The 22,439-nt window shown below is 44.6% G+C and overlaps 1 protein-coding gene across 2 annotated transcripts; it reads left to right on the top strand.

Annotated features, from left to right (window-relative positions):
* Positions 1-399: 399 nt before the first annotated feature.
* Positions 400-21,203, top strand: LOC136944936 (collagen alpha-6(VI) chain-like). Of its 2 annotated transcripts, XM_067238893.1 has the most exons (42): positions 400-416; positions 4,031-4,132; positions 4,343-4,951; positions 5,167-5,769; positions 5,966-6,520; positions 7,058-7,678; positions 7,878-8,438; positions 8,601-9,158; positions 9,262-9,834; positions 10,016-10,588; positions 10,925-11,274; positions 11,461-11,539; positions 11,649-11,794; positions 12,144-12,236; positions 12,534-12,587; positions 12,767-12,838; positions 12,935-12,961; positions 13,088-13,132; positions 13,289-13,342; positions 13,576-13,638; positions 14,099-14,164; positions 14,291-14,344; positions 14,471-14,506; positions 14,651-14,713; positions 14,892-14,954; positions 15,061-15,123; positions 15,299-15,361; positions 15,470-15,520; positions 15,653-15,688; positions 15,802-15,864; positions 16,289-16,351; positions 16,548-16,580; positions 16,690-16,726; positions 16,836-16,847; positions 16,976-17,469; positions 17,583-17,679; positions 17,820-18,476; positions 18,651-18,741; positions 18,840-18,991; positions 19,251-19,421; positions 19,657-19,704; positions 20,100-21,203. In XM_067238893.1, the coding sequence occupies exons 2-42, from the start codon at positions 4,057-4,059 to the stop codon at positions 20,273-20,275; spliced, it is 8,301 nt and encodes a 2,766-aa protein (XP_067094994.1). In that variant the 5' UTR covers positions 400-416; positions 4,031-4,056; the 3' UTR covers positions 20,276-21,203. The 2 variants fall into 2 exon arrangements, with proteins under 2 accessions (XP_067094994.1, XP_067094995.1); XM_067238894.1 differs by lacking the exon at positions 19,251-19,421.
* The last annotated feature ends 1,236 nt before the right edge of the window (positions 21,204-22,439 follow it).

The following is a 22,439-nucleotide window of genomic DNA, read 5'->3' as shown; positions in this document are numbered from 1 at the left end:
ATTTGTAGTTTAATCACAGGATAGTGCAACCATTGTGTCTTGCACCACCCATATATTCTTAACCTTAACTTAAATCCTGCTAGCGCCTTTTCACATGTCTTCGCTTCTCCCTCACATTCTGAAATGCATTTACAATGGGAATATAACAATTCACTTCTAAGAATCATAGTAAGATCCTGTGATCCAGTTAGGATTGGCGTAAACTATATAATACGAAGCAGAAATTGTTTTCTTTCCCTAATATAACGATTTCTCCAGACATTCATTGCAAACTAGACCTCCCCAATTTCCCAAGAAGGATCCCGACATCATCCAGGTTTCTGGGTTTGGGGCGGGGTGTGAGGAGTGGCTGAACAATACATAATGTGGGTCCATTTCTGCTTGCGCGCTGCAGATAACTCACCAGCCCCAATACAGTAAGTGCACGCAATTTACGTGAAGAAGTGTTTTGCATGGATTTGTTCTCTGACAGATTTTGCGTTTAAGGTTTGTCTATGGTGCTTTTACATCGCCAAGTTTTGTTTGTTTGTAATGCATGTCGTTTCATGCATTAACAATTTCTGCAAAGATTTGTGCGAAGTGACACTGTTGCTTTAGCGTATAGATTTGAAATTGAGCTAAACCTTTTATTGTTGTCTACATTTTCAATGCTCTAAAATGCATTATGTACATGTTTCTGAGATATTTAGACTATGAGTTAATTAATTTATTAAGTATCAGTTACTCATGTTCGTTATGTATTTTTGTATAGCAGACAGTAGGCTATTATCCAAAACGACTTAAGATGTTCATTAACGGATTCCAGAGATACTGTGAGGTTCTATATTCATCTTTACGCACCCTTGTCAGCACTGAGCGATATTAGGGTTAGCGTTTGGACAGTAGTTATATACAACTACACAACAATAAACAGTATTACAGTAAGCATCTCTTTATGTTATACCCCCAGGATTCTCTCCGTGTTTTTTGTGCTTATCCTTGTCAGTGGCGACAATCTGCTATCAATTTTGGGGGGGACAATTATATGAAATTTTCTCAAGAGCAATTCCTGAGGGGGACACCAAAATTACTGCTGTAACACAGCCTACATTGTAATAAGTTAAATGTATATTATTAATATTATTTAAATTTTAAATGTTTGCAGTGATTTATATCTATTTTTCCCAGGATGGGGGGTCGTGTCCCCCCCGGGATTTCCGCCTATGATCCTAGTACATGTAGGACCAGAACATGAACAACATGAGCATCTCTCTCATATCTTTCCTCTCTCTGTGTGTATGTGTGTGTTAAACTTACTTTTGTACTTATTCTACTGATACAACCTTAGCTTCATAATTATACACATGGATGAGTATTGAGAGGTACACATAATTTACAGGGAGGTATTATTCTGAGCTCATATAGACCTAGTGACACAATCTATATGACATCACTAGAAGTAATTTGAGAGTCTGGTGGCCCCCCTCCTTTCTATAGTGAAAAACTCTGTTTAGAGGACAATTTGGCACAGGTGAAAGTTATAGGCCTCATAAACATGGCTTTTAGGGGCCCTTGTCTGAAGATTGTGGCTTAACGAGATGTTCTCTACAGAATGCAGTAAAACGACAATGTCCATCGTATTTGGTGACCCTTTTAAAGCCAAATAATATGTGATGACTACGCAAATTAGGTTTGTAGGGATAGAGAATTACCAATAGCTAGTTAGAAAACTATATAACCATGTAACTTGGATTTCATGAATTTGCACTTTCTGCAGCATTATTCTTAACGCTTATTTTTTGTATCAGATATGCAACCCTGTTTTGTTCTATAGGACCCCTCATCATGGAGTTTCCTAATGACGAATTTCCTCCTGATAGCTGGAACCAATCAGTAGGAGCGTCTAACCATCCAGGGACAGGGTGGAACTAATTGCTCAATTCCAAGTGGTCTAAAAGTACATTAAATGTAAATTAGTTGGCGTTAAACAAAATAGTTCATAAAGAAGATTATGTTTGTTCATGTTGCAAACCACATATCAGGGTTAGAAGTACATTCTCCCCAGTAAAAGTAACCCCTGAATGAACATGTTCAAAGGCAGCGTGTGATTATGCTTTGTGATTGGACTCTATGATGGACAGGCCAAACAATGGGGCCTCCTCGGTGCAGAACACACATCTGTAGCAGGGAACCGATTAGTCCTGGAGTTTTCTGAACACTGGTGAAATAAACAAGAGTTTGGAGGTCTATATACAGATCTGGTTGACTTTATACAGATACCCTAACCAACATAAAAAGGATGTAAAGTATTTCAGTCAGTGTCACTCAAGTGACTCTTTTGCTTGAAATGGCATGCTTGATTATGTCCAGGTGTTTCAAATTAGAACAACCCCCTCATTTCCTGAACAGCATTCAGATAAATCTTGGGGCCTCACACAGAATATGGTATGCAACACACGCATACACACATAGACACACACACATAGACACACACACAAACACACTATCACACAAACTCTGGATATTTGCTGGTCTATTAACGATATGGTGCACTGCCTGTGCTGGGAGTTTTCCAGTGTGTTTGAGAATTTGAACAAACTAATTTACAAAGATCTATAAACAACACAATAAATGTGAAGTTTTACACCTATTATAACACTAACATATTCAAACCCAACAACACTTAAGCTGGGTGAAAGATGGATAGACCTTGTTTATTGCACTGTTGCATTAATACTGTCTTGGGTTGTTTAGGTTGAATGACAGAGAATATTTTACATTTAGTCATTTAGCAGACGCTCTTATCCAGAGCGACTTACAGTAAGTACAGGGACATTCCCCCGAGGCAAGTAGGGTGAAGTGCCTTGCCCAAGGACACAACGTCAGTTGGCATGACCGGGAATCGAACTGGCAACCTTCGGATTACTAGCCCAATTCCCTCACCGCTCAGCCGTCTGACTCCCTGACTAATTCTCAAACAATCCTTGTTGTTGCCATATAAGGTGTGCTTGCCTTAGAAGTAGCCAACCAGGCTTGGGTTAGGACTTCGGGACGAACCATGCATCTGAAATCTCCAACCTTTTTACTTTGGTGTACCCTGTGCAGTTCTATGGCCATCTGTGAAACCCTCTGTGATATGGCTTTTAAAAATGGCCAAAGAAATCAAATTAGATTTAATACTGAAACCACAATAAGAACATCACACAAGAACATCTTTAACATAGTTACTGAACATCCTTAATGAAACAAGTTTGCTTCTTCAAGTGCTGGCCTCAGTACAACCTTCCCACTTTGTGATTAACTACTGACAAGGCCTCTAAACACCCTGGACAACCTCAGAATCATGTATAACAAACAAAACTCAGTATAGATGTTTGATGCAGAGACTGCCTCTGAAGGGGAATGAACTCAACATCTCCCCAAAGGTATCGTTTTATTCAGAATTCTAACACTTGTTAAGTCTATATTTGGTTTCCTGAAGTCATTATATTTATCTGAGGCCTGAGCAGACACGATTTTCATTGAAAGTAGAACAAAGATAAGACCCTTATCAAAACCATGTTTTTTTCTTGTAAGTTGTAGCACCTCCCTTAAACCTAATTTTGGATGGCCAGGGATGGTGTTCAAAACCCAGCAACTTCTTATTGAAGCAAGAGAATTGAAGCAATTTTTTCTGTATCAGTCAAAACAACATCTGAAGTTTTGCAAATCCACACATTGTGAATCTAACACATAACAAATGTGGTTGGGCTGTGTTACTCACACGCCAAGACATTGTGGCTTCTCGAGTGCTTATCCTCCATAGTTCACCCCCATAGGCTCCATGTGCACCACATGTAACTAAGAGGAGGGGGAGTCAATGTGGAAACCATTACAATCTTCTCAGGCATTAAAAACACGGGTTGCCATGTGGCACATTACAAGGCATGTCAGTTATACAACTTCAAACAAAGTTTCTCAGTGCCCTTTGCCATGTTTCCCTTTGATATGTTAATGACATTGTCAACCATAACTTTGATGTATGTAACAACTGTTCTCTGGTTTTCTCCAGGGAAAGTGACTAGTGAAGGGTCCATCATGGAGTGGAGAAGGGGTCTGCTGGCCCTCGTCATCACAGCTGGATGTATTCTGGTCAGTGGTGCGCAAAAAAGAGGTTAGAATGGATTTGTGTTTAGTCTGTGGTACTCTGGTGTAGACTCAATCCTATAATTAATTAGCCGTGCCCCAAATTGTTTTGAATGGATTCCGAACCATTGTATTTCTTTCAAACTGTGCGATTAGGGAATGAAAAATCAAAAAATGAAATAGGTTTCGACAGGAAAATGGGATCTTTCTTGGCTGATGCTCTTTGTTGTCCTCCCAGTCTGCACACAGGAGGCGGTGGCTGACATTGTCTTCCTGGTTGATGGCTCATGGAGCATAGGAACAGAAAACTTTGAGCAGATCCGCCAGTTCCTCTACACGCTGGTCAACAGCTTTGAGGTGGGGCCTGATCATGTTCGCATTGGCCTGGTCCAGTACAGCACAACGCCGCACACAGAGTTCCTCCTCAACTCCTACCAGACCCAACAGGATGTTCTCCAGTACATCAGCAAACTTCCATACAGGGGCGGTGGAACCAAAACCGGGCTGGGTTTGGACTTCATGCTTCAGAACCACTTTGTAGACCAAGCTGGGAGTAGGATCGCCAATAATGTGCCTCAGATAGCCGTGGTGATCACTGACGGCCAATCGCAGGACAATGTGGAGCCGCAAGCCCTCGCTCTGAAGAGGCAGGGGATCACGTTGTATGCTATCGGAATCAAAGACGCAGACGAGGAGCAGCTGAGGGAGATTGCCACTGAGCCCCATGAACAGCATGTGTATAGTGTGTCCGATTTCGCCGCGCTGCAGGAAATCTCCCAGAGTATCGTCCAGGTGCTGTGTACCACTGTTGAGGAGGCCAAACGACAGCTGACCCAGGTGGCCCAGGGTAATGGATTACAACACCACTATGATCACTACAGATCGCTACGCCAGCACTGTGGCTTCACTGACCCCCTAATGCGAGGGACTTTCTTGTACTATACTATACATTGCTCTTGTAGATCAGCTTATCCTCTTACAAACTTACAAACAGCCACATATACAGTACCAGTCAAAAGGTACTGTATGATGCTAAAAACCTGTCTTCTTCTGTGTTTCCAGAGTGTCGCAAAGCCACCGAAGCCGACATTGTCTTCCTCGTGGACGGTTCCTTCAGCATCGGTGACCCCAACTTCCAGGAGCTCCGTGGGTTTCTTCGCACCTTTGTAGAAGGTCTGGAGATCGGCGAACAACAGGTCCGTGTAGGACTGGTGCTGTACACCGCAGAAGAGCCCCATCAGGAGTTCCTGCTGGGAGATCTCGTAGATAAGAGATCCCTGCTGGAGAAAGTAGACAATCTCGCTTACCGGCCGAGAGGCACCTCTTCAGGCAAAGCCATCGGCAAAGCTCTCACCTTCCTCCAGACCAATTACTTCACCAAGACCGCCGGGAGCCGCTCCCAGCAGGGTGTGCCACAGATTGCTGTGGTGATAACCGATGGGATTTCATCTGATGATGTGGCGGAACCTGCTCGGGTTCTCAGGAGAGAGGGGGTCATTGTGTTCACCATTGGGGTAGGGGCAGCCAACACAGATAGGCTGAAGGCCATTGCTAACAAGCCGTACGGGTGGTTCCTTCACAGCATTGGAAGCTACCAGCAGCTTCAGAAGAGGTCAGAAGAGATGCTGAAGACAGTGTGCATCTCCATGGAAACCCAGAGGCAGGGTGAGGGAAAGCACCTCTGTTTGTGTTTTATGTCTACATAAATACAGTCATGTGAGCAATATTTCTATTGCTCATAATACTGTAAAAAGATTTCACAAGCTAGTTGAAAACAGAAACTCATTTTTACGAATGTATGATATTATGATGATGACACCCTATAATGACTTATCTTCTTCTATTCCTTTCTTTTAATCAGCTCTGGTCCCAAAGTTTGCGGACATTTTCTTTCTTGTGGATAGCAACATGGCACAGAAAGACTTTCAGCAGGTCAGAAATCTACTGATGAAACTGGGGAACATGGAAGTGAGCGCAGAACAGCATCGCATTGGTCTGGCACAGTTTGGTCAAACAACCAAAGTAGAGTTCCTTCTGAACGCCCATCAAACCAAGGAGCAGACAGTAAATGCACTGCGTCGATTCCGGGTTCGCCCGAACGGGCCTCGTAATCTGGGAAGCGCGTTGGATTTTGCCAGAACACAGTTCTTTAACAAAGCAGCCGGGGGCCGCGCCAACCAAGGCTATCGTCAGTTTCTTGTTGTGTTGACAGGGGGGCTTTCGAATGACCCAGTGATTGGAGCGTCACGTCTGGTCAGAGCTGAAGGGGTGTCTGTGGTGGCTGTTGCTACTGATCCAAAATCAGTCACAGAGTTGAAGTCCTTAGCACAACATGTGTATATGTCCCAGGACACCAACATTGTACCTACTCTGAGGAATCTCTTGGAGACGGAGGAGGAGATCGTAATGAGTGCAGGTGAGGGTCTAAAGCATAACTTAACTACAAAACCTATTTTTTTGTCTGACCTCATGGTCACGCATTGGTTCTCCCCAATCCTGATCTTGATTCCTTCAAATCTTTGCAAAGGTGATGTTTTTATTATTTGGTGGTAAATCCAGGGTATTTTCCCACTAGTGATAAAAAAACATTCAAGACATTTGTGACGTGCAAGTTCCTTTTTAAGGGGTTGTGTGTGATAATTGTCTTGTATTATTTCAAGCATCTGAGAAAATCCCAACAAGCATTTTAATGAAAAAAACTCCACTCCACTTTTCAGCATTTTTAAGAATATGTAGGGGTGAGACTAAGTGGAAATGTGTGAGTTTAGTTATACTTTAACAGCAAGTTGAGACGCGCATGTTGGGTTTTAAAATAGTTTTGATGAATGATTTTTTAAATTAATTTGTTTACTATTAAATAAACTAATGGTGCTTGGTATTGGAAACATAAAGAAAGAGATTAAAGCTTATTCATGACTGAGACACTTACTGATTGTTTGTTTGTTTGTTATAGATTGCACGGAAGCCAAATTTGCAGACATCGTTTTCATTGTTGATGAGTCTGGTAGCATTTCACCGGAAGACTTCAGTCTGATTCGTAGCTTCCTGCACAAGATTGTGAAAGGCTTGGACGTGGGTTTGAATCAAGTGAGGGTGGGCATTGTCCTCTACAGTGACAAGGCTACTGCCCACGTCTACCTCAACTCTTTTGACAATAAGGATGAAATTCTGGAGTTTATCAAGATCCTCCCCCAGCGTGGGGGTGGTACCCTCACGGGTGCTGCTCTGAAGTTTGCCAAAGAGAATGTTTTTGTTAAGGATAAGGGAAGCAGGCGTGGTTTTGGTATCCAGCAGGTGGCTGTGGTCATAACTGATGGCGAGTCTCAGGACAAAGTGAGCCCTGCAGCTACCGCCCTTCGCAGAGCTGGCGTCACCGTCTATGCCGTGGGAGTAAAAAATGCCAACATCGAAGAGCTGTTGGCGATAGCTTCACATCCTCCTAAATCTCACATGTTCAACGTGGACAGCTTTGCCAAGCTGGGGAGCCTGGAGAGGACCCTGAGGAAGAGCCTTTGCTACAACATTCTCCGCTCAGCAGTCTCTGTCAGTGCCAGGAAATACAGCATCAAAACAGGTTAGCAGAGTTCAACTTATTTGTGAGATAACACTACAGCAAATGTTTTTAGACAGGTGAAATCACGGCTAGGGATTTGCATTAGTTTTATTAACTCAAACCTGTTAATTGAAATTTCAGTTTATTATTGGTATTATTTTGCCTCAGATCAACAAAAAATAAAATCCAGCAAATTGACACACTTTTGTTCCTTATTCAGGCTGTAAGCAGACAGAGGAGGCTGACATCTTCTTCCTGATTGACCATTCCGGAAGCATCACCCCACAAGACTTCCAGGACATGAAAAAATTCATCATTGAGTTTGTACACACATTGCGCATCGGCCCGCAGCATGTCCGAGTAGGTGTGGTCAAGTATTCAGACAACCCTGAACTGGAATTTGATTTGACAACCTACAAAGACGGCAAAACATTAGAGGCTGCAGCTGAGCGTATTATCCAAAGGGGAGGTGGAACTAATACTGGTCTGGCTTTGAGTTTTATGAACACGTTCTTCAAAGAAGCAGAAGTCACACGGGGAGCCAAAGTCCCAGAGTACCTTATTGTTATCACAGATGGGAAGTCTGCAGACAAGGTGAAGGAACCAGCACAGCTTCTGAGGAACGAGAAGATTCAAATCTACGCCATTGGGGTGAAAGAAGCCAACCAGACTGAGCTGCTGGAGATTGCAGGTTCACCTGAGAGGAAGTTCTTTGTCAACAACTTTGATGCTCTGAAGTCAATCAAGGACGAGATCATCACAGATATCTGCGCCGAGGACAGTACGTGACCCTGTCTGTAGAAAAGCGTTTACTGTTTGTATCATCAGACAGGAAGTATATTACGTTTTATAGAGCTAAGGATCAATTGCAAAATTAGCCACATGGTTGATTGCAAGATGAGCTGTATTAAACATGATTCACACTTCTGTTCTCTCTCCATAGCGTGTAAAGGTGCAGCAGCTGACCTGCTCTTCATGATAGACAGCTCAACCAGCATAATCCCACAGGACTTCCTGAAAATGAAAGAATTCATGAAATCCTTGGTGAGGCGGTCTGTTGTCGGTCCAGACAAAGTGCACGTTGGCGTGACGCAGTTCAGCAGCAATTCAAAGTTGGAGTTCCCTCTGAACAAACTGTATGACAAACCTAGTATAGAGAAGGCCATAGACTCCATGCAGCAGATGGGGGGAGGCACGCTGACAGGAAAATCGATTTCTGAAATCTCACAGTACTTTGACCCCTCAAATGGGGGTCGCCCGAACAAAAAAAGGTTTCTATTGGTTGTGACGGATGGTGAAGCCCAGGATGAGGTGTCGGTGCCTGCTAAAGCTCTCAGGGAGAAGGGGGTGTTGATCTTTGCCATTGGAGTTGACAATGCCAACACAAAGCAGCTTTTGGAAATCAGTGGAACACAAGAGAGGGTCTACTCTGTGGCAGACTTCGATGGGCTCAGAGCCTTGGAGAGGCAACTAGCGTTGTCCATCTGTGATCCAGAAAAGGGTGAGTTATGTGACATAATGATTAGAAGAGGAATGCATCAAAAAAAAAAAAAATGTAATTTGGGGTACTAAGAGTCTCCACTCTCTCTTCTCTTACAATCCAGAGTGTAAGAAAACAGAAGTTGCAGATATTATCTTCTTAGTGGACCGCTCCTCCAGCATCACCCCAAGCAAGTTCCGCAGTATGCAGACCTTCATGGTGTCCATGATCAACCAAACCACTGTCGGGAAGAAGCAGACACGATTTGGTGTCATCATGTACTCCACCAATCCTGAGAATGCATTCAGCCTCAGTACGCACTACTCAAAAAGACAGATTCACTCGCAGATTTGGAAGCTGAAGACACCGAGCGGAGATACATACACAGCCAAGGCTCTGGATTATTCCCTGCAGTACTTTGGTGCCGCGCACGGCGGCAGAAAAGACGTGACGCAGATTTTGATGGTGATCACAGACGGCGAAGCTCAGGACCGTGATAATCTAGAAGTGCCATCGAAGGCTCTGAGGGACAACGGGGTCGAGGTGTTTGGCATCGGAGTGGAGGGAGCCAGCATGACGGAACTGGAGACCATGACTGGCAAAGACCAATCCAAGATCTTTTATGTGAACGACTTCAAGGCTCTCGAATCACTGTACTCCAATATCTCTCAGGTCCTCTGCAACACTACAAAACCAGGTAATGTACAAGCTTACAATATATGCTTTTACGTTTGTTTTCTTGAATGAGGTATCTTTTGTTTTTTGTTGTTGTTGAACTTGATAAAAAAGTATTGGGTGCAAACGAATAGATCATTCTATAAGATTATGTGTTTTTCTACAATTGTAGATATTTAACATATCTTTCTCTGTTCTCCCAGTGTGTAAGAAGACGCAGGCTGACTTGGTCGTTTTAATAGACGGCTCAGACAGCATCCAGAAAAAAGAATTCTCACTTGTGAAAAACTTCACAAGAAATCTCATCTCTAGTTTCAATATCAGCAAAGACTACATTAGAGCAGGAGTTGCCCAGTTCAGCTCGAATCCTAAAAAGGAGTTCTACCTCAATGAGTTCTACACTATAGAAGGCATAAGAGACCGCATCGAAGCTATTGAACAACTTGCTGAAGGAACTTTTATTGGAAAGGCCCTTAATTTCACCAAAAGTTTCTTTGAAGCAGCAGCAGGAAGTCGTATCCAGTCAGGGGTCTCCCAGAACCTGGTGGTGATCACGGACGGAGACTCTAGAGATGATGTGGTTGCAGAAGCAAAATTCCTTAGGGATTTGAATATAGAGTTGTTCGTCATTGGTATCGGGAGGGTTAATAATCTAGAGCTGCAGCAGATTGCAGGATCTGTTGACAGGGTTTTCACTGTGCAGGACTTTTCCTCTCTGGCCAAGATCAAGACCAAGGTGGTGGACACTATATGTGACGAACGCAAAGAAGAGACAGGTAAAACCAAATTCCAATAAGGAAATATTTACATTTAGCAGACGCTCTTATCCACAGTGACTTACAGTAAGTACAGGGACATTCCCCCGAGGCAAGTTGGGTGAAGTGCCTTGCCCAAGGACACAACTTCATTCGGCCGGGAATCGAACCAGCAACCTTCTGATTACTAGCCTGAATCCCTAACCACTCAGCCACCTGACTCCCAGTGGAGAAGGAGAAATATATCCTTTTATTTCTCTCTCTTTCTCTACTATTATCTGTGCATTTTCTCGAACCATTACCAATCAATTTTGAGAGAAAGGCAGCTCAAATGGATTGCATGTCTTCTTCCTCCAGGTTGCATTATAGATGTCGCCGTTGGCTTCGATATTTCTCGCAGGAGCGGGTCGATGCTGCTCATGGAAGGCCAGTCCAAGCTGCAGAGCTATCTCCAGGAGATAGTCCTCTACATGTCCAAGCTGAAGGGCCTGTGCTGCGTCAGGACGGACAGGGTCACGGTCAACATTGGGTACCGGGTGGTGGCTGATGATGGACAACTTCTGCATGACTTCTCCTTTGAGCCGTACAATGAGGATGTGATAAAGAAGATCAAGGCCCTGCAGATACCCCAGACCATTCACTTTAATCGTGCTCTGTTGGCCTCTTTCAAGGAAAAGTTCCATAAACAGTCTAAAGCTGGCGTGAAGGTGGGACACTAAACTGCAAAGCTGTTGTACAGTTTTTGCATACTCCCAGACTTGCATATTTGTCACCCTTTTCACCTCTTAGTGCATGCTTGAGATTGTTCTTCATTGTTAATACTTAGTCCCATCCAGTTCTGCCAAACCTAGCCTGATAACTGATCATATTCTCCGACCTAACCTGCCCATCAGGTGCTTGTAGTCTTTTCTGATGGACTTGATGAAAACGTTGAGGACATGGAGAGAGAGTCAGAACAGTTGCGTCGTTCTGGTAAGGAAGCATCATATTTTTACTCAGTTACTGTACTATCTAGTATATACTTCATGCCGAACCTTTGGCTCAGTAAAGAGACTTGTCTTCCACCCCTCCTCTGGGGCAGGTGTCCAGGCTCTACTGACTGTGGCCTTAGAGGGGGTCCAGAATGCCCAGCACCTCCAGATGGTGGAGTTTGGGAGAGGGTTTGGCTACAAGCAGCCTCTCAATATTGGCATGCAGAGTGTGGGCAGTACCATGCACCAACAAATAGTAAGTAACTCATGCCTGTTTTCTAGGATATTCCTAGACATCTCTACCTGAGGGATTACTCCTAGTCCTGGAGCATACTTAGTTTAGTTGTGATCGATCTGATTGCCTTCTCTAGGTGTTACGCTGAGAGATTGCTTTGTTCACAAATGAAAATTTAGGAATGTTGAATGTCAGGGTGTCAAGCTAAATAAGCCTTGATGTTTTTGCTGAGCCTGGTTCTTGTCTTGACTTGTCTGGCAAGAAAATGGTCAACCAAAGATGTAGGCTTCTAGAACGTAGGAGATTAGATATGCAGACAAATAGAATAGAACAGCATTGACACACGATCCATATGTCTATATCTGCCCAGGACACAGTAGCTGAGAGAGAGTGCTGCAACGTGGCGTGTAAGTGCTCCGGTCACGAGGGGATCCGTGGTTTACCGGGTTCACCTGGGGAAAAGGTGAGTAAAAAGAGTAAATATATATAATGACAGAAGTTAAGTAAAATTATGAGATTGATTGAAAATGTAGTCAAATATACATTAGGTGTAAGGAAATGTGGCACAACTTTACTTCACCTAATGTATACAACTCAAGGATGTCAAACTGAAGACTGAACCGGTTAGTCATTAAGAATCCCCTGGAGGTCACAGGAAAGTTCTGGTTCTGATCAAAAATGACTGCAGTTGATGATGCCTGTTATGTTTGTCACAACCTGATGAGCTCATGTTATTCTGGTCTTCATCTCTCCTCATTAGGGTCTTCCAGGGCTGAAGGGCCACCCAGGCTTCCCTGGGGAGGAGGGAGGGATTGTAAGTGTTTATTTAAAGAAAACTAAGGACACTGCTTGATTGGACCATTGCTTGAGTTGGTTTTAGTATTGAAAAAGCGTACAAAAAAACAAGAATGTCTTACTGACCGACAACACCAAACCTCACCACCACAGGCTGGTGACCTTTGACCTAGGATTATCTGGTGTGTTTTTCCCCAGGGTGAGAGAGGACCACCAGGTCCAACTGGACCTCAAGGTCTGCAGGGTTGTCCTGGTACTCGAGGCCAAAAGGTAAGTTAGACACGTCTTGTTCTGCACTAGTCACACGCAAAGTCAGTAGAGACCAGTTGTAAGCAGGTATCTCATACATGGCCGTCTCATTGACAGGGCTACCGAGGTCACAGGGGCAACAAGGTGAGTGAGCTGGTCTTCTGACAAGCAACATCAAAAACAAAATTCCGGCTCTTCAAGAAACATGTCTGTGTTCTGTAGTTCATATATTTCTGTGTTGCTTTTGGATTGTTCTTGTGAATCTGACAGGGGGATGACGGAGAGCATGGGCTGGATGGCATTAATGGAGAACAGGTAGCCTTCCTCTGTTCAGCATGTAGTTCATGAGGACACATAGATTTCAGGCTACTGAGCACTTTTTGTTTGATTGAGAGGGATCAAATGATCACATATCAATGCTTGATTGACACGTTTTTAGTTTCCTGAGACTGTTCTGGTGCGTGTTTGCAGGGTGTGACAGGATTGGCTGGAGGCCCTGGGGAGAGAGGAGACTTTGGCAACCCGGTAATTGTCATTTCTTTTTCTATCAAACCGTTCTACCATTTTACACACTTTTTTACCACACTTTTACTCTTCATTTCATGCATGTGACTCTCTTATTTAATCTTGAATGTACCCCTTTTGAAAACATTCCTAGTTGATTAATGAAATTGTACCTTATGTACATGTTATGCTTCCCTTTATCTCAACTTGTGTCAATGTCCAACTGGTGCTTCCTGTCTGCTTCTCCTCTGTAGGGTTCCAGGGGCATTAGGGGAGAGCCAGGGATCAAGGGCCAGCATGGGCTGAGAGGAGATCCTGTAAGTAGAAAAGAACCTACAAAAGACCAACGCACAACTCATATGAAAAACAAATAATGTTGACAAACTGTCGATATGCGGTTTTTAGTTTCAGTCCTTATGTCTCAGTCTCAGTCCTCCCACTGATAAGTATGGGGTTACTGACAGCTTGTGGTGCATTTCGGGGAACGCATTCCTTCTGCAAATGTCATCCCTTATCACAAGCTTAATATTTATTTCAGTAGAAAATATGCAGCTATGTGTTCCTCCTCTCTAGTTGCAGAGTTGAAGAAGGGATACTACGAATTCATGCTGCAACTGTAACATGTCAAATGTGAGGGACCTCAACAGGGATGTCAGCAAATGTTATTACTGGCATTGGATGCTCACACAGACCCGCTGTTCTTCATTTCTTTAGAAGCAGAAGAGTCACGGAAGAGAGGGCTTCATTGTTTTATCTTCTATTTTTGTGTGGTTTTAGGGGGAGCCTGGAAGCAGCAACACAGAGCGTGGACCGCCAGGCCAGTCCGGACACTCAGGCTTGCCGGTAAAGAATGCACAATGATGATGACTTTGGGATGCATGTGTAAATGTGTACTTGCCAGTCAGTACAGATACACACACACACACACACACACACATAAAACATGTTTTGTTTTGTTCTGCCATGCAGGGAGATGCAGGAGAGGATGGGGTTCCGGGAGGGGATGGAATCGATGGAAACCCTGTGAGATCTTTGGATTGAACTTGTGCTACATACCCAGCTACAGGCTCAGGTCCCAGACAGCAACAAACATTAGTGGGTAGAACAGCCTGCATTGTTAACAGCACTGTGTGTTGATTCCTCTTACAGGGCCCACAGGGTAGGAGAGGTCCACCTGGAGTCAAGGTACACTCGCATAAATATATACGGTGCTATCAAAATCCATGTGTGTGTGAGGCTGAGATCGCAACGTTGTGGACAGGTGCGTGTGCATAATCAGTTCCATTTGCATCACACGCACATTATGTTTGTGTGTTTGTTGTCTTCCAGGGACTAAATGGATCTCCAGGTGCTGCTGGACTCTCTGGAGACCAGGGTCCTTCTGGATCAGAGGTAGGTACCTCAGCAAGGATGTGGCTTGACAAAGAGATAGGTTTGATTTCTCATGCATGCAACCCCACCTTAATCTTAATCTTAATCTAAGATTAATCTAGATAAATTAGGAGGATTGCCAGGAAACTGTCAAGACATTAGCAGTTAAAAAATTCTCCCATATCCCTTATCTGCTCAGGGTGTAAGAGGAGAACAAGGTGAGAACGGACCCGAAGGTACCACAGGACTTCCTGGATCACAGGTGGGTTCTGTTCACAACCTACCATCTCCTAAGTACCACTCAATGAGGCAGACACTGTCCGAGTGGGTTGGTGTTAACTCTTAACCTAACCTATCCTGTGTTCCAGGGTACACCTGGCATAGGGGGCAGGAAAGGATCAGTTGGACGTCCAGGTCGAAATGGAAGAAAGGTTGGAGACTTCTTCTGTCAGCAGTTCTTCTTCTCTCTGTAGTCCTCCTTCTCTCTGTAGTCTTCCTTCTGTTCGTAATCCTGCCTCATTTAGCTACTATTTAATGTAGTTTGTATGAAAGCCACACTCACAATGTAATACCTTATCATTAAAAGTTTGTTTTACATCCATGCAGGGTGAGCCAGGAGACCTTGGAGTGAAGGGCGACACAGGACCTCTGGGTCCCAGAGGGATGCCGGTCAGTGTGTGTGTGTCTGTGCGTGTGTAGGGGGTGGGTGTGTTATGTTTGTGTTTGTCTAGGTGTGTTTACATGTGTGGGTCATGTGACCTGTCTGCTTTACACCAGGGTCTGGATGGAAAAGATGGTTACGGTCCATCAGGACACAAGGGTCTGAAGGTAAGATACTGTCTTTCACCTGGAGACCTGTGTGTCTTTGTTGGTTTGGATCACATTCATTAAGACAGACTATGATAAAGACAGACCATGATTGAGGATGATCACAAAGAGTGGACTGTGTTTACTTCCTAGGGTGAACCTGGTTTCCCTGGCTACCCCGGGCTGCAGGTCAGTAACTCCTTGGTTTCTCACACCGGTTCTGAAGCAAAAGCAGGTGTGAAGAAATGGAGCTGGAATACCTTTCAGCTGACATGTCTTCTGTTTGTTCTTTGTGGTTTCAGGGTGAAGGTGGTTTTACTGGACCACCAGGAGGACCAGGACCCAAAGGCAACCATGGCAGGGGGGTGGGTGTCACTCACACACACAAACACACAAACTACTTATTTAGTTGGCTAAAAGGCACCAAAAGTGTCTTGTAAATGCAGTGGCTAGTAAATATAGACAGTTCCTTGAGTTCCTTGAATCCACCTAAATACTGTTAGAACTGTGCACTTTTAATCATTGATCTTTTTCTGCACTTTGCACATTTGTAAAAAGCATATAGAATACTAAATTAATACAATGTAATTACTAATACATTGTAAATGTCTTAAAGACACAGTTAGACAGACGTGTAGTTGTATAGTTCTGTTGTTAATTTTACATATACACATGCATACACATACATCAGTGTTTAATATTCACACTCAAATAAGCAGCACAGTTTGTCCCACAGAGCCTGCCATACATGAATGATGTGTAGATAATATCTGACTGTCTGGTCTCCAGGGGAACGCTGGCGGAACAGGAGAAACAGGACAGCCCGGAGACCCAGGACTAGCGGGACACAGGGTTAGTATGCCGCCGGTCATCTGCTTCATGAAGATGGGGGTCCATGAAAACAGGGATCTAAGCAGAAATCCACATTCATGTTGTTTGTTGTTCCGTTTATATTTAGATATTGATAAATGTATACTTATATATTATGTTTGTGTACATTTTATATTTTCCTTATTATGACATTGTGTTATCTATGTTCTCTTCACAGGGTCCTAGAGGGTCTCCTGGTGAGAGACCCGATGTAAGTATATTCCTGTGTGTTCAATAGAAATAGTAATATATCATAAATAAATGTCAGAATACTCTGAACATTTACTTTTGAGAGATTCAGTTGAGTTTTGTTTTTCCAGGAATGCCAGCTGATTACCTACATCCGTGACAACTGTGGTAAGTAGAACTAGTGATGTATTAGAGGAAGAAGTAAAGATGTTTGTCATTGACAGAAGGGCCTTGTCTGTCTCTAAATACATTTTTATTTGATCTCTTCTCTGAACAGCGTGCTCCCAAGGTATGTGTCACTTGTATTTCTCTCCCATACACCCCTACACATCTAATAACAAATGACAGCGTAAAAACTCCCAAACTCTCTTCCTTCTTAACTCTTTCTCCCTCCCTCTTTCCCTCCCTTCTTATCAGGTTGTTCGGGGTGCCCAGCCTACCCCACAGAGCTGGTGTTTGCCCTGGACATGTCTGACGACGTTGAACTTCCCGCCTTCGAGAGAATGCGCTCCGCTCTCGTCTCCCTCTTGAACAACATCAACATCGCTGAGAGCAACTGTCCGACTGGTGCTCGTGTTGCCGTGGTAGCCTACAGCGCCTACACAGAGTACCTGATCCGTTTCCAGGACTACCGGCGCAAGAGCCAGCTGCTGGAGGCGGTGCAGGGCATCCCGCTGGTCCAGACGGCCAACAAACGCAACCTGGGCGCCGCCATGCGCTACGTGGCACACAACGTCTTCAAACGCACTCGGAAGGGGATGAGGATAAGGAAAGTAGCCATCTTCTTCTCCAACGGACCTTCCCAAGACTCCTCTGCCATCGTTACTGCAACAATGGAGTTTAATGGCCTGAACATCATCCCAGCGGTCATCACGCTTAAGAGTTCACCAAATGTTCTCCAGGCTTTTAAGGTAATAAATGGAGACACTGAATTGAGGTAATGAAGCTGATGTGACCCAGTAGCAGCTCACGGTGAAATGGAACAATATTTTTAAGTGCTTTTGTTGTTGTGTTGGGCAAACAGGCTGATGAAACACGGCGCTCCACCCTGGTGGTGCTGCGGGACGACCAGAACCTGGAGGAGGGGCTGAAGAATATCATGGAATGTGTCATCTGCTATGGTAGAACATCTTCTACCATTCCTCTCACCTGACTTCCATCAGCTAATCTTACCTCAGCCCCTCACTGTTTCAACTACTGTTGAGGACTTACCAAGACGTTTCCACAGTGTGATGCAGAGTGTGTTCCTCTTTTTCCCCAGACCCCTGTAGGACCGTACAAAGCACCTGCTCCTACATCACGAAGGCCCCTCTGATCCAGCAGGTGGATGTGGACTTGGCCCTGCTGGTGGACAGCTCCAGGGAGGTCCAGGCGGACCAGTTCTCTGGCATGCAGCAGCTGCTGGGCAGGGTGGTGGAGCAGCTGGCAGTGAGCCCCCAGCCCGGCCAGGGGTATCAGCAGGCCAGGGTGGCCCTCGTCCAGCAGGGCGCTGCTCAGGCCGCCAAGCTGGAGTTTGGCTTCCAGAAGTACAAGGACCACAGAGCCATGAAGCAACACGTTCTCCAAGGACTTCGACAGCAGGGAGGGTCCCTGGCCCTTGGCCAGACCCTGGAGTTCACCCTCAGGGAGGTGCTGCTCAAGGCCCCCCGTCCCCGGACCAGGAGGGTGGTCCTGGCCATAGTAGGGGACAAGACGCTTGACCGGGATCGGGCCAAGCTGCACTACGTTTCCGAGCAGGCCAAGTGTCAGGGAGTGGCGCTGTTTGTGGTCACGGTGGGCAGCTATTACAACCGCACGGAGGTGGAGCAGCTGGCCAGCACCCCCCTGGAGCAACACCTGCTTCATCTGGGCCAGCTCAGGGAGGATGACCAGGAATACGCCCAGCGCTTCTTCAGAGCCTTCCTGGCCGTGCTCAACGGTACGAAAGCATGACCCTACCTACTCGACTCATATCCACTTACAACTTACATACAAGTGATGAACGTGTATAGCTTTTCATAGGTGTGACGTCTGGTTGAGAAGTGTTCGGTGGTCTGTGGACTTCAATGCGTGCATTTTAGCTTCGGACATGTCCTTTTCTTCTAATTTGTAGGAGGCATGAACACCTACCCTCCTCCGTCTCTGAGACAGAAGTGTGCACAGCTTGAGGGACAGGGGCAGGGGCAGACTATATTTGTATACAGGTAGGCAACTCCCAGTATACTCAAATCCACATGATGTACATAGTGTTTATCTAGTTGGCCAGCAAATCCCACTGACACCTGCACATTGGAATTTTTAGCGAACCAGAGGTGGAGGAGGAGCTGGAGGAGGAAGTGGAGGTCCAGAGTCAGTATGACTACCTGTCTAAACCAGAAACAACTCAGGTGGAAATCTTGGAGAGCCATTCCAGGGGGGATGGAGAAGAACTGTCCTCACGACCAAAGCTCAATGGTGTGATTCCCACAGTTCGTGGTTCAGACCACCATTTTAGTCCATCAAAGTGAACTTGAATTGGAATAGCAGTAACTGGATGGTAGTCCTAGTCCTCTGTGTTACAACAGAGTTATCAGGTACCGCATTGCTGAAGGCATGTCTTTTTTCCTCCACTTTTCAGATATTGCATGAGTAGGCCCTTGCACTGCCTGTTGCATGACCGCCTGAAGGACTGCTTTAGGTACTCTAGTAGTAAACCTGCCTGTTCTGCTTTCAGTACACTGTCTGTTGGATGTGGACAGGGGCTCCCATTGCAGGGACTACGTCCAGCATTGGTACTTTAATAAAGCCATCCATGCATGCTCACCGTTCTGGTATGGCGGCTGCCATGGCAATGACAATCGCTTTAGTACGGAAAGCGAATGTTTCCAGGCCTGCAACTCCCACAGTAAGTTACGTGTCCTCCAGTCAAATATCAACACCATATAGTAGGTGTTAAGAGGGAATGCGTGGTTCTTATCAGGGCTGAGAACACAAGCTTAGCCACAATCAGAATTACCTTGTGTTACACTGTGCACTTCATAAATAAAACACTTTGACGTCTCTATACACAGATGTATCTGATCCTAAATGCAAAACACACACTTAACGTAATCGTCATTGTAAAACTTGTTTTGTTCCAGATCCCACATCCATGCTACTGAAAGAGGAGTCTGATGTGCTGGACAAGAGTAAGGACTGAACTCTTTCATTTCAAATGTATTTAACAAGGCAGTTAACCCTTGTGCTGCCTTCGGGTCACATGACCCAAAGGTTCATAACGAACCATCGCTGTGTTTACCCAATTTTACCCAATACAAAAACAAATAAAAATAATTTTCTTTTTACCTTCGCAATGTGGGGGGTCTGAGACAGCCCGACGGTTAAAAGAAAATGCTTCACTTTGTTTTTGTATGCGGTAATTGTCGCTATACGACGGTGGGTCACAACGACTGATGGGTCAGAATGACCCGAAGATAACACAAGGCAGTTAAATAATAATAATAATTTGCATAATGTTTGAACAAAAACACTAAACCTCCCTCACTCTGCTCTCTCTCTCTCTTCTGTAAATGACTGCCAACAGACTCGTGTTTCCTCAGCCAGGATGTCGGCACCTGTGGGAACTATACTGTTAAATGGTACTTTGACACACAGCAGAGTGAGTGTTCTCGCTTCTGGTTCAGCGGCTGTGGAGGAAACAGCAACCGCTTCGATACGCAGGAGGAGTGTGAGGGCCTGTGTCTCCGGAGGAAGCACTAGGATGATGCTCCACAGAACCAGCCCTGGGTGAAGACTTCACACTAGACAAAAACCTTCCTCTGGTTTGTCCAAGATCTCTCACTGAATATGTACCCATAGGCCCTTTCTAAAATCTTATATTTTTTATACATTTTGTTAAGGATATACATTTTGACAAGTGCCTGTCTGTTAAATATTACCCCTCCGAGTGTTGGCTAAGCAGCTGCTTGCTATAGGAATATTTACTCCAAATATTTGACCTTAAAGTGGCTGAAAAGCAGAACTGAAAATGAGTTTTAAGTGAATCACATCACAGAAGAATGTGTTGTTAACTACCCATCCAAATTCAAATGAAAAAAAAAACACAGTATGTTAAATTAGGCTTTGAAATCATTTGAAAAACATCAGTCTTCTCTGCTCGATACTGGGGGGGCGTGAGCCTGAAGGAGCTGAAGCTACGCCCCCTCGAATTTATTGAATTTAGCAACAACAGCAACAACTAGCTAAATCAATTGCAGATATCAGAACAGACCTACCTGCAGTCTTGAGTGTTTTATGTGTTAATTACTTTGTCTTTGCATTGTACCAGCTGGGTAACAGAATGCAGGTTATATAAACCGTCTGTGATCTGACGTAGATAGGTGGCTGTGACGTAGATAGGTTGGGTTTTGCCCCGCCTAAACAAAACCTGAGCTGAAAACGGGTGAAAAACTGTTCAACAGTCTAACTCCACATTTCAGTGCGACACATTTTTAGAGCTTTGCACTCATTTCACATCTACTGAGAAGCACCTTTAAGCAATCAAGCCCAAGAGGCAGCCCCTTATATCAAACATAGCTGTTGTATAAAGGAAAACACATTTACAACACTACAGAAAATGTTCACACAATATCTTCCTGGAACTCAGATGATACATCAGTTGTACAATAAACAATGTGCTATTGATAAACCCAGACTCTGTGTATCTGTACAGTCATCTTTAAACCCTGTCACTAGAAGCCTTGTTTAATGGCAATAACAAAAATGTGTTTGCAGAACGTGTTTTTTGTCGGTACATCTCAAAAGACTTTGCTCTGAGTCCACAAGAAACATAAGCACAGCCTGCAGATGTTTACAGCCAGCAGGATAGACCTTGGGGGTATTTCATCAACGTCGCTAAAGAAAGCCGCGCTTACACGAAAAAGCATTGCTTAAGTAATCGTCAACTTAGACTTAAGCCTCAAGCCGTTCCACTAACGTTCCGTTCCACAACTAATTCAAGGTAGACCTCAATAAACAGAACAGAAGCAGCCCAGATCAGGCGATTGTCGAAAAGAGGAGTTATGTTGCCAAAAGCAAAGCGTAAACCAGCAGAGTGGTGTTATTTTCAGCAGCGTAATTCCTTTTTTTTTTTCGTTTTTGGGAGTTATCCCCAAAAAGGGCAATATTGCCGCAATTAACACGGCGAGGGAGACAACTTGTCAAACCATTACAACCGTTTAAATGCTTAAATTGTAGGCCTACCAAATCTACTTAACATAATGCATTTAGTTTAGGGCGTCAGATGGCTGAGCGGTTAGGGAATCGGGCTATTAATCAGAAGCAGGGCCGGGGTGGGTAATCGGGAGAATTCCCGGTGGGCCGCTTCACTTTTGGGACGGTCGAGGATTTTTGTTGTTGTTGACATATGTCACTTTAGTCTATCTTCTCTTAAAGTAGGCTACACATGTTCCGCATTCTGACACCGCAGCCTCTGCATGGGTTGTACCATGTGAGGGAGTTCTCACCTCCCAAATAGAATTGGTTGGATCCATAGCCTGTCTTTTCCAAAAAGTTTTCTTAGATAGGCTACCGATAGCTGGGCCGGGCGGCCCTACCGTAACGATACGCGTCAGGGAGGATGGATGGGAGCAGAGCCGGAGTGATGGCATTACTAGACAAGGTTTTACCAATTGAAAAACGGCTATGTTTCTCTCGCATTAAGTGTGGAAGTCCCTATCTTGCATCACTTCAAACCCATACGTCCTAGGTTTGGGCTAAGCGATCCCTTTCTGTAATCATGATACCCCCCAGAAAAGTTCACTGCACCCCCAGGCTGCATCCGGCCCTGTTTGGTATACAAAAAAAAGTAGTCTTGGGCCTGGGCATAGTTGCCTTTGCTAAACCTTTCTGAGTCACCAACCCTATTCAAGAATGTCCCATATGC

This window comes from Osmerus mordax, chromosome 6 (genome assembly GCF_038355195.1).
Source record: "Osmerus mordax isolate fOsmMor3 chromosome 6, fOsmMor3.pri, whole genome shotgun sequence".
NCBI lineage: Eukaryota > Metazoa > Chordata > Actinopteri > Osmeriformes > Osmeridae > Osmerus > Osmerus mordax.
This window is presented reverse-complemented; position numbering and strand designations above follow the sequence as displayed.

Coding starts and splice junctions, on each gene's coding strand:
- LOC136944936 (XM_067238893.1), top strand. CDS start 4,057: ATGGAGTGGAGAAGGGGTCTGCTGGCCCTCGTCATCACAGCTGGATGT. Junction 11,540..11,648: donor AGAACAGTTGCGTCGTTCTG/GTAAGGAAGCAT, acceptor CCTCTGGGGCAG/GTGTCCAGGCTCTACTGACT. Junction 17,470..17,582: donor ATGTTCTCCAGGCTTTTAAG/GTAATAAATGGA, acceptor TTGGGCAAACAG/GCTGATGAAACACGGCGCTC.